We start from the raw sequence: 12,342 nt of genomic DNA, 5'->3' as shown, positions 1-12,342 counted from the left end.
CCCAGAAAATCCTCAGACTGTTCATGATTTGGGAAAGAAAAGGCATAGTCAAAAGATAAGGAATGCCCTTGCCCTGTTGCTTGGCTGATAGGAGAACATAACTTCTTAGTTCTGTCTTCAGCAAATAACTCTCAGCAACACTTGCTATTTTTTTTTTTCCATTTCCAGTAAATAAGTTTAAATGAGTTTTTTTCTTTTTTACTTCCTGGAAAAGTAATCCCCATGCATTAATTTAAACAACAATAACCACTAAAACAATTTCAAATAAATATGTTGATTGGATTTAGTTCATGCCACCCCAAAATATGGAAACTTGAGATTTGAGAAAACAGCAGAAACAGAAAGGTCATTCTCACTTTCCCCTCTTCCTTTTTCCCTGAAGCAGGCCATACAAACAAGGAAAAAATACACTCATCTTCTCCTGAAGCAGGTCATGAGGCTCTTATGAGAGGTGCCCTCCCTATACTTGGAGGAAAGGAATGTCCTTATCTTGGTCACAGAGAAGAATCTGAACAAATAGGCCTTGCTACATTCCCCACAGTATATTACCATTACCCTGCAACCGATCATACTTCTTCACAGCTATCCACTCCTTCACTAAATTTACTATAAAACTACACCAGTTTCCCTGTTTGAGTCTTCATTTCTTAAGGCTCTCGGGTCATGTAAAACTTATATTACATTGTATGCTTTTCTCTTGCTAATCTGTCTTTTATAACAGGCGCCTCAGCCGTGAACCTAGTGATGGGTGAGAAAAAAAGAAAGCTTTTCTCACCAACAATATAGACATCAATTATAATTTCATCATTCAGGATATTTTGGTGACCACTCTCATTAAAATTTTACATCATGCAAGTCTATATGCACAGATATAAAAAGCTTTTTATATGCCATACTTTTGCTTTTCTATTATCCTTTTAAATTAATAGAGATTCTAATGATCATTTTCATGACTGCATTTCATTGTAAGGAAGTGAGTAATTGCCCTTTATGAATTGGCCTTCCCTTTTTAAAAACTATAAACCATGTTACTGAAGGAAATAAAAATATTTTACCCCAGAAAATATTTTTTGACATATTTTGAGATGGCTGTCAGAGAGCCAGCAAACAGTAGTAGCCCTGTAAAACTGTCTTTTCGGAGAGAAATTTGTATCTGTAGAAAATCTACATTAATGCAACCAGGCCTTTTCTTGTCCAGATGTAGGAAAGATTAAGTGAGCATCTGACACCTTAAAGATCTGGGGGGAAAATAAAGTTTATTATCTCTTTTCTTTGAGGGCTGCTATCTGGTGAGGTTTCATCTATATAAGACCACCTTTGCTAGCCAAGTCTCCTCTTCTCTCCCTCCCATAACCTGTTTTGCCACTAAAACCAAATTTACCCCCTTAACCCTTTTGGGGTATGCTGTGAGCCCACATTCTTTCTGTAATTTCACGATAGCATATAAACTTCTGCACCCCATTGGAGGGGTTGGGTAATTGCTCTGTGATTAGCTACAAGGTAAGATTTTTATAAAAGGTAAAATTTAGTTTCTCCTTTAAACAAGATTTTCATATAGTATAAATAGAAATAGTAGAAGAGTTTTATTCACCTTTTCAATCAACTACCAAAAATTTTTAAAAAGAGCAAGGAAGGAAGATAAAGAAAAGACAGGTTTCTTTTTGCCTTACGGTATCTTTGTTAGGTTTATGGTTGGGAATCTGAGTTTTAATCAAAGAGTAAAGGTTTTTGCTTTTTAAACTATTTGAATTATCATTTTGGCTAAATGAATGACTACTATTTTACAGTGTCTTGTTATCCTATTTTGAAAGGCAGCCACGCTCACAATTATATCACCATGCACTTCTGTGATCCTATTTTTAGCAAGTGTTTTAAACCTTTGATATTTGACAAATTTTCAATTGTTAAATTTCAAATTCTAAAATTAAGTCTTTTTGATACAAACTAACTTGGCATAACAAGAACCCCCTAATCTGAGACATATCAGGCTTATTTAGTATGTTAAAATCATACAGGAAACATTGCCAAATTTTAAAAAATGGTGTTTAACTTTCTTTTCATTGTATTTATATATATAATGTGTTAATAATATTTATTCCAAATGTGTATGAAATTTCTAAATTTCTCATATATCCTATATATATTATCACTCATGATTATTATGTTAAATTGTAGTATAACCAACTACCTTCTCAATTGTGTTTTTAACCATGGATAGTCTAAGATTTGTCATCCACAATTATTGTTTTACTTTGATCATTCTCAAAAAGCAGTTTATAATCTGCTACAGTCCAATATTTACTTCTTTATAGTCATTCATGAGAAAGAATCTACCAAGTACTATTAAATACAGATTTCTGATAACTTTGGAGATCATAGCATCAGACTAGGTAAAAATGTCAGGACTCTAATTAAAAAGTGAATGTGTTTATGAGGACTGTTAACACAGAATCAAGGGGAACAATTATATGTGACTGAATTGACACAGACTGAAATTTTTTATGACTTTTTTTGTTTAAAACATTACTGATTCTTTTTATATTTTGTTTTCCAGAGTCCACAAAACTTTTTTTTTCTTTTCAACTATTTAAAGCTGTTTATAACAGTTGGGTAAAATATACCTTTACAGATAAAATTAAAACATTTGCCTTTCTCTCTACTTGATTTTTCCAAAATTTATAAACTATTTGTGAGTATATTTAATTTATAATATAGTTATTTATGTAAGTTCAATAAAAATCTGTTTTCTTTTGTAACAAGGCACAATTGAAGATGCTATTTATTTTACCAAGGCTTTGACTGGAATGACATATTTTCAAATATGACTTTTGTTTCTATGTTGGCTGACTAGTGAGAGTTATAGCTTTAAAGTGGCTGAAGGCAGTTGTTTACAATAAATGGTTATTACTATAGGGGGCTACTCATTTCATTGAATGTTTAGATAAGAAAGGTGTGGTTTAAACACTTTTTAAAAATAATACTTTATAACAAAGTATTCCTTCCTAATATTCTAAGATTCTTATATCATTTTCTGTCTTTTTCAACAACTTCCTTTTGCCATTCTTCTATGGATAGGCATGCTGGTAACAAAATTTTTTCTTTTGTTTTAGCATGTCTTAATTTCCCCATTAATTTGTAAGCTGGAATCAATAGTTAAGGATTTTAGTTTTTTTCTTTTTACTCCTTAAAAAATGTTATGTCTCTTCCTTTGGGCACATGGTTTCTGATGAGAAATCTGAATTGATTTTTCTATGAAAAGCAAAGTTTTTTGGTTTTTTGTTTGTTTGTTTGTTTGTTTTGGTCTTTTGCTGCTTTTAAGATATTTTCTTTATTTTTAGCTTCCATAAGTTTGATTATGATATGTCTTAGCATGGGTTTCTTTGGCTTTATTCTATATGGGGTTTGTTCAACTTACTGAATTTGTGGGTTTATGTCTGTTGTTAAATTTAGAAAATTTTCAGCCATTATTTTTTCAATACCACCTTCTTTCTTGTCTCCTTCTGAAACTTTATAGACATGGATGTTAGGTCTTTTGTTATAGTCCAGGACACATGAGGTAAAAAGATAACTCAGGGAGCACACAGCTGTGTCATTCCTCAGATGTCAAGGTTCATAGCCAGCCCACCTTCTTCATTTCACCTTGCACACACTTGGGTTTTTTGTTTGTTTGTTTGTTTGTTTGTTTGAGAGATGATCTCACTCTGTTGCTTGGGCTAGAGTGCAGTGGCATTATCATAGCTTACTACAACTTCCAACACCTGGGCTCAAGCCATCCTCCCACTTCAGCCTCCCAAAGTGTTAGGATTACAGGCATGTGCTATGGTGCCCGGCCTTAGAGTCTTACTATGTTTCTCTTATACATAATGTCCAGGGTTTTTAGCTATGCTTAGCAGAAGGAATAGAGAGAAGTGTGTCTATCTTGTTTCAGAACCAGAAGTTTTCAAGTTTTTGAAACAATTTGTATTTGTTGTTTCTATGTGATGATATAAGAGAGTAGATTTCCATCTATTTTTTTCAAACTAATTTCCCCAAAGAACACATGATGGGTATAAATATAACTTTATACTCGATACATTTTTAAAAATGAATATAATCATTTTTTAACAGTCGTTTTTGAAGTACTGAAAATATCTCATCTGGCTCTATTACAATTTCTGTCAGATAAATGCAACTTACAGATCCAAAAAAGTGTAGGGAGCAAAGGCCCCTGGCCCTCTAAAAGTTCACTGAAAAATCACCAATATGAGAGAGATTAATTAATAGAACAAAAGACATACAAATGTATTTAACATGTATACATAAGTGCCTTCAGAATGAAGAAAGACCCAAAAATACAGGGAAAATTGTCCATTTTTATGCCTAGGTTCAACAAAGTACGAACAAGCATGCAGAAATATGATTTATAAAAATGGTATGATCTAATGCTAACAGGCAGAATGGGGAAACCCAGCAAGGCCTGTCTGTCTAGATTCTGCTTGGCCTCTTTGAGCATGCATTCCTTCCTTCTGGGTGTATGGCCAGGACTTCTCTGGAAAGGGGCGTCTTATGGACTACAGCCAAACAAGGTAGGTTAGATAGTTGCTTTATAGCAAGTTTTTATATGTAATAATTTTAAATTTTATAGCTAGATTTCAGAAGGGGTTCTGGTTTTTGTGACTTACTTTGGAGAAAAGGGATTCTAGTTTCTACGGCTAGACTCAGGGAAGAGTCGGACTGAGAGGGAGGAGGACAGAAGATCAGAGAAGAATTTTTGCTTCTGAGGCCTTCATTTTGGGGTACTGTTTCTGAGTCCCATCAAAAATCAACTACAGCTGTCTTTGAAGCTTTGTTATCAAAATTAACCTATTTGAAAATGAGGAATCATTACATCTTTTTTTAACCAGTGTTTTATAAGGTGTTTAAGGTAAACAATGGGTAGCTGCTGAATAAATTAAGAAATGATTATAAAAGTGTTTATGGTTCTAACTCTTGCAGTGTTCAGGTGAGTGACAGAGTCTAGTCTTGAACACGTCAGCTCAAAACAAATCTAGAATCTTATAAATGCTTCTATTTTACCATTTTAAAGCAAATTTATATTTATATGCCTATGTGCTATGATTTGAATATGTCCCCAAATTTGCATGTATTGGAATATTAATCCACAAATTATATTTATTTGAGGTGGGGATATTGGGAAGAAATTAGGATTAGATAATGTCATCAGAGTAGGGCTCCCATGATGGGACTAGTGGCTTTATTAGAAGAGGAAGAGAGATTTGAGCTGACCAGCACCATCTTCCTCTCTCATCATATTATGAGGCAGTAAAAACTCTCTTACCAGATGCTGCTATAATGCTCCTGGACTTCCTTGCCTCCAGAACTGTAGGAAATAATTTTTTTTTATACCATTACCCAGTCTGTGGTATTCTGTTATAGCAAACAAAATGGATTAAGATACTATGTCATGATCATCTTATATAACAGACCCCTCCCACTCCATAAACACACATATCACATTTAGAACATTATTGGGGTTTCCACTATCCAACGGAAATATACTGCAAGCCTATATATATAATTGAGCTTTTTAATAGCTTCAATAGCATATTTTACTTAACTCTTATAGTCAAAATATTATTACAACATGTAATCCATATGAATGATTATTTGTGAGATATTTCGCATTCTGTTTTCACACTAAGTCTATTTCATACTAACAGAATATCTCAATCTGAATGAGATTCAAGTGCTGAATAGCAACATGTAGCTAGTTGCCACTGTTTTGGAGAGTTGTGTTTCAAGATCAGAAACCCATGTGCTTGGAAATATGCAATTGTACAGAAGTAGAATATCTTCCTTTCTTTGTTCATCCTGGTTTTTACCCTTTACTTATCTCAGGGAGGGCTGTACAACCACCTCTGGAGTCCTGTGTTCCTCTCTATTTCCTTCCAAGCTAGATTTTCACACCTCCTTCTTTATACTTCCACATTACTGACTTTCAGGAAGTGGCTGGGTGCCTTGTGCCACCTTAACTGTCTCTTAGCAACCCTTTCTTAACTTAAAGGAGTTTAGAAAATGCCACCACAAAATATGTCACTCTGATACAGTAATTGTTTTGAGCTAAAGGCACTTGAAAAGGAGCAGATACAAGAAGAGCACTCTTACCTTCCTAAAAGTGGGAAATAAAACTCCTGTGTAAAAGGAGTAAAACTCCTTTGCACCTGGGGAAAGGAAGACATTGCTATTCCATGATGGGGAATCAGGGCTAAGGGAAATCTGTACAAACAAACCTTGTTAAATTAACTTTTATCTTCCCAGTCACTTCTCCAGGATTAGCTGCCCTTGCCCAAGCTTCTGTGTCTTATCACATTTTCACAGTTTACTACTCTTTCCAATTTAATATATATATTCAGTTCAAATTGCTTCTTTGGGTCTTCATTTAATTATGAGGGCTTCCATGTCACATAAAACCCATATTAAATAAATTAGTATGTTTTCCTATTAATATGTTTTTTATAATAAGGTCCTAAGAACCTAAGATGGATACAGAAAAATTTTTTCCTCCCCTGCATTACAATAAACTTGATGCTGGCCAGTTTTTCTACAAGTGTGCTCAAGTCACATGATACTTTTATGACTTCTATTAAGCAAAGAACAAATATTTCTTTCATTGTTTATGCAAATTAGTGGGTGTCAAATTGTCTCACTTTCACTGTTCCTGGAATTGGAGTTGTTATTGGGGAACAACTACTTGTCCTTTCATATTTATATGGAATAAATAACCTCTAATATCTCCCTCCCCAATATCTGTCTTCTACACATTATTCAAAGGCAAGTTCCTAGAATTTAAGGTTTTTTAGGCACTTGCTGACAGAATTTCATCAAGTTGTTTTACTAATAGCAGATGCCAAGTACTTGTTGATTTGCTTGACTAAAGGTGACTTGGATGAGTGGAAGTTTTTTCTCATCCATGACTCAATGGAGTATAGATTCCTGATGATTTGAGTGCATGTACTTCTGCTTCTAGCCAGGTTTTTCAAGCAGCCCTTAGTCTTGGCTTCTGTTTTATCTAGTCCTATCTATCTCCACTGCTCCATCCAAAATGGCCTACAATTTGTTCAGGAAATTAGAATAGCTGTGACTTCTGACTTTTGCCTCTTGACATTTTCCTGGCTTGTAATACATCTGGCATTGTATTGAAGAATTTATTCTTCCTACTTAGCTGGCTTCTTCATCTCCTTCAGGTCTGAACTCAAATGACACCCTCCTGGTGACACTTTCCCTCCACATCCCCATTGTGTCTCTTATCCCCTTTCTTTATTTTTATCCATAGCACTCATCATTTATCTCTGCACTTTTACTATATATTTACCTTACTGTGCACCTTTCCCAATGAAAAAAGTAGCACCCTGAGGACACAGGTCATTGTCTGCTTTTTTCACTGCTATGTTCCTTGCACCTAGAATATTCTCTGACACTTAGCAGATTTTCAGTAAATATATGCTGAATAAATTCTGGATGCATATCTACCTCAGAAACTCCCTTGATCCTTCTAGTTTACAGTAATCAATCTTCTCCTTCATGTGCTTTCATATTATTTATTGCTCAACCTTTATTTTGGATGAAGAATATGCACTGCTATTTAATTTTCATATATATCAGTCCTCCCTTCACAGAGTTAATACTTGCTGGGGCAGTGTCTGAGATACCTCTTTCACATCTCCATCATAGATCTTGCAAATTTCAACTTTTCATTAGCTAGTGGTTATTGATGTTTATTGCTGTTCTTGATGGTGAAGATAATTTTAAAAGGAGGTTCACTATTCTGAAGAAAAAAGGTTGCAGGAGACAGAAGACTTTAGAAAAGGCAAAAACAAACAAACAACAAACAAACAAACAAAAAATGAGCACCTTTACTCTCCTGTCAGATTCCCTGAATCAAACCATATTCTCTGACAGTGTTAGCTTAGCAGATTTTCTGGCACTCATGACTCTTGTTCCTTCTACCATCCTGTTTTGGTATAAGTAGACCTTTGGGCTTGAGCCCTCAGAAATTCCTAAAATAATTATCTAGCTCCACCTGGACCCCATCTACTTCTGTAATAAAAGCAAGATTCCTCTAGGCAATCTCTCTTGATTTTATGTTCCTTGACATGAAAGCTTAAGATCAGTTAATGGCTCTGTATGTTTTATAATACATAATCTCATTTTGAGTATTTCTATGTCATGGTTTGTTCTCTCATTTCCTAAAAGAGTCTATGGTATGTGCTTCAATGATACAAAAGAATTCAGGAAATGCTACCCCAAAACAAAATATGCCACTTTGGTGTGCTGATTACTTTGAACTGAGGGCACTCTGGGAACAGTAAATGTAGGGTATTTCTCTGAGCTCCCCTTATTTAACTAAAGACAGATCCTCCAAAAGGAACTCAGTTGTCATGAATTCACTCCTCAGGGTAACCTCATCAACCAGGGGAAATCTCATAAACCAGAGATTAACTGTATCACAAGAGAAGAGATAAAGATCAACACCACACCAGACACTTTGTCACAGGCTATCACCTAATTTTTGTAAGGGCTACTCATCTTTCCCCCAAACTATATACTTTCTCCTAATATGCCTAAATCCCTCTCCCCTATTCCTTATTAAGAGAGTATATAAGCTTCTAGATTTCACTGGGTTTTTGACCATTCACTTTTCTTTCCTGCAATGACCCCATGCATGTAATAAATTCGTATCTCTTTTCTCAAGTTCATCAGTCAGCTCTCAGTTTATATTATAGACTCAGTTATCCAACCCAAAGAAGATAGAGGGTAAGTCTTCCCGCCCCTATAGTTATCAGTTCTATATGAGAAATGGGTATAGCACAGGATGATGTGGAGTTTTTGGAAGTATCTAGAATCCTGTGTGTTGTACCCAAGTGAGAAAAAAGCAAGGAGTGGAGTGTTGGGAATGGCTCTTATCTATGAGAAAGGTGTATCCAGGCAGAAAGTGAGAGTCCTTGGTCTCACTAACTCAATGTTGTCTTGGGCAAGGTTAATAATTGTTCAGGGTCTATCAATTATATAATTTCTAAAATGAGGACAGTACTCACTCTACATGCCTTCAAGGTGATCTGAAATCTTTTACATATAAGATACAAGTGAAATGTCAGGGGCTGGTCATCCAACCCTTGCCCTGTTTTCATTGCTCAGCTAGTTTAAGAAGAATTAGGCCACAATAAAGAATCATCTGCCCCCCCCCTTCTATTGAGAGTTTTGGACTCAAAATAACACCTGGCACAGAAGCATGTACTTCTGGGTCTGGTGCAATGGCTCATGCCTATAATCCTAGCACTGGGAGGCTCAGGCAGGAGGATTGTTTGAGCTCAGGAGTTTGAGACCAGCCTGAGCAAGAGGGAGACCCATCTCTATTATAAATAGAAAGAAAATTAGCCAAACAACTAAAAATAGAAAAAATTAGCCTGGCACAGTGGCATGTACCTTATAGTCTCAGCTACTAGGGAGGCTGAGGCAGAAGGATTGTTTGAGCCCAGGAGTTTGAGGTTGCTGTGAGCTAGGCTGATGCCACAGCACTCTATCCGAGGCTACTGAGACTGTCTCAAAAAAAAAAAAAGTATGTACTTCTTAAATGTTATCTATTTAGAAATTGTTTCAAGTCATTTTCTTTCCATAACCAGGAGGCACAATCCCAGAAAAGTACCAGTGGCCAAAAGTCAGCACACCCCCACTCCCTGTTTAAGAATGGTATTTTGAGAAAAATAAATCGATTCAATTATTAATTTCCAAGTTAAATGTTCAACAAGCCGGATTGGTGGTTAGTTCAAACGTGAACCCTACACCAGAGGGAAGGACCATATGCAAATGATGGATGCAGAATCTGATTTCCTATTGGGTACTTGTAGTTAGCCAATGAGAGAATTCCCCACAGCCTACCTCCAGTCAGTATAAATATTACTCTTGCTTTCACTTCAAATGCATTCTAACTACATTTTTTGTGACATCTTTTTTTTTTATTGCTGTAGCAGTTATGTCAGGTCGGGGAAAACAGGGCGGCAAAGCTCGAGCCAAGGCCAAGACTCGGTCCTCTCGAGCCGGGCTACAGTTCCCTGTTGGCCGTGTGCACCGCCTGCTCCGCAAAGGCAATTACTCTGAGCGAGTAGGGGCTGGTGCGCCGGTGTACCTGGCGGCGGTGCTGGAGTATTTGACCGCCGAGATCCTGGAGCTGGCGGGCAATGCGGCCCGTGACAACAAGAAGACACGCATCATCCCGCGCCACTTACAGCTGGCCATCCGCAACGACGAGGAACTGAACAAGCTTCTGGGCCGTGTGACAATCGCGCAGGGCGGCGTCCTGCCTAATATTCAGGCTGTGTTGCTGCCGAAGAAGACTGAGAGCCATCATAAGGCAAAGGGAAAGTAAAGTGCGGACTACTTGCATTGGCCTTTACATTTTCCGTGAGAACGAAAAATCGGGCAAATAACAAAGGCTCTTTTCAGGGCCATCCACCACTTCCGTTAAATGAGCTGTCATGCTTGGGATTGTAACACCTGTAATAAAGGTTATGAGGCAAAATGAGGTGTGCTTGCTGACACTCCTAGCAAATTGCCCTATGGAAATACTGCCCTGTAAAATCCTTGGCAGACATTTTGGGTATGTGGGGGAAAAAGTCATACACGTAAAACGTACTCTTCTTGGGATGACTTGATAATTTTTCGCATAGGAAAAGCAGTTTTACATTTTGGAGAGGAAAGCACAGCAGTGAAACGCATTGGATTTCAGAAAGTATGTGCTGAAATTGCTAAGGAACACCCATGTAACACACTCCACCTAGGTTAAGGAACACCCACATATTTATTCACCAAGGCTCAATAATCTACACACTTGCTGTAGCAATTGAGAGTATGTTGCATACACCTTGACACATCATACTTAACATCTTCAGCACGTATCTTCCCAAATCAGGAGCATTTTCCTAATTGCCTACAGTATCCATGTCACACCCAAGAAAATCAGTTTAAATACAGCTCCTATGCGAGTTTACTAAAACCACCCCTCCCCCCGCAAAGTATCTGCTTTTTTTCTCCTTTTCCACCAGAATTTATTGGAGATTTCCTCATTACTTTGTGTGCTTACCTTGTTTCAGATTGTAAGGCAGAAGCTTGCAGTATAGGATTTTTGTCTACAGGGAATACAGAAGCGAAAGGGTTAATAAAATGACGTCAGAGTAGTTTCTGTAAAGGGCAGGGCATCGGATTCATCAGCCTAAAAACCTTTCCTAATCGGCGCAGAAATGGACCAATCTGAGAAGAGCGCGGGGACTTTTGAATATTCTTGGACCCAATAGTTGGCGGTCTGACTCTATAAAAGAAAGGTGGCTCTTTGTCTTACCTCAGACGTCTTTGTAGGTGTCTTTTACCTCCCCAGCCATGGCTCGTACCAAGCAGACTGCTCGCAAATCCACCGGTGGCAAAGCACCTCGTAAGCAGCTCGCCACCAAGGCTGCCCGCAAAAGCGCTCCGGCCACCGGCGGCGTGAAGAAGCCCCACCGCTACCGGCCTGGCACCGTGGCCCTGCGCGAGATCCGCCGCTACCAGAAGTCAACCGAGCTGCTAATCCGCAAGCTGCCTTTCCAGCGCCTGGTGCGTGAGATCGCGCAGGACTTCAAGACCGATTTGCGTTTCCAGAGCTCCGCTGTGATGGCGCTGCAGGAGGCCTGCGAGGCCTACCTGGTGGGCCTGTTTGAGGACACCAACCTGTGCGCCATCCACGCCAAGAGAGTGACCATCATGCCCAAAGACATCCAGCTCGCGCGCCGCATCCGCGGAGAGAGGGCGTAAATGTAAACCTAGTTCCTGGTCTATTTCTGTAGATAACCCAAAGGCTCTTTTCAGAGCCACCCAATTATTCCAACGAAGGAGCTGTAGTGAGTCTACCAGTTTGATAAAAATACTGTGCGTTAGTGTGGGGGCCAACAATTGAATACTGAGTTTTTAAAGGTGCGAGGAAACTGCCAAGCTATGGTTTCCATGGTTCAGTAAACGCAAAGGAATGATAAACTCGGAATTGTCCCTTATAGGACAAAATCCTTGTGACCTGTTAATGTATAGGGGAAAAAAAAAAAAACGGGAATAGTTAGCAAATGATCACTATTGTCCAATAGGTTTTGGTAGAAGAGTTTGGAGTCCACAAGTGAGTTACGATGTTTCTCGACATATTCGATGCACGTTCATTTATGGCTTTTTTTCTTTATAATTATAATCTTAATTCCTTTTACTGTTCAGGTTAACCTGAAGTTTACTCTTGTGTAAACGCGCGGTAGGGATTTGACTGCGTAAATACTGGTTGTATTGCTTGGTCTT

At 37.8% G+C, this 12,342-nt stretch overlaps 2 protein-coding genes across 2 annotated transcripts; both read left to right on the top strand.

Moving 5' to 3' along the window:
- Positions 1–9,976: 9,976 nt before the first annotated feature.
- On the top strand, positions 9,977–10,817 carry LOC105858299 (histone H2A type 1-B). The gene has a single exon (XM_012741330.3). It carries the CDS (start codon positions 10,010–10,012, stop codon positions 10,400–10,402), a length of 393 nt encoding a protein of 130 aa, XP_012596784.1. The 5' UTR covers positions 9,977–10,009; the 3' UTR covers positions 10,403–10,817.
- A 535-nt stretch (positions 10,818–11,352) lies between these two features.
- LOC105858307 (histone H3.1) lies at positions 11,353–12,110 on the top strand. Its single transcript, XM_012741337.3, has one exon. The coding sequence runs from the start codon at positions 11,410–11,412 to the stop codon at positions 11,818–11,820; it is 411 nt and encodes a 136-aa protein (XP_012596791.3). The 5' UTR covers positions 11,353–11,409; the 3' UTR covers positions 11,821–12,110.
- Positions 12,111–12,342: the final 232 nt, after the last annotated feature.

Source organism: Microcebus murinus, chromosome 15, assembly GCF_040939455.1.
Source record: "Microcebus murinus isolate Inina chromosome 15, M.murinus_Inina_mat1.0, whole genome shotgun sequence".
NCBI lineage: Eukaryota > Metazoa > Chordata > Mammalia > Primates > Cheirogaleidae > Microcebus > Microcebus murinus.
Note: the sequence above shows the minus strand (reverse complement) of the source record. Positions and strands in the feature narration are given on the sequence as shown.

Coding starts and splice junctions, on each gene's coding strand:
- LOC105858299 (XM_012741330.3), top strand. CDS start 10,010: ATGTCAGGTCGGGGAAAACAGGGCGGCAAAGCTCGAGCCAAGGCCAAG.
- LOC105858307 (XM_012741337.3), top strand. CDS start 11,410: ATGGCTCGTACCAAGCAGACTGCTCGCAAATCCACCGGTGGCAAAGCA.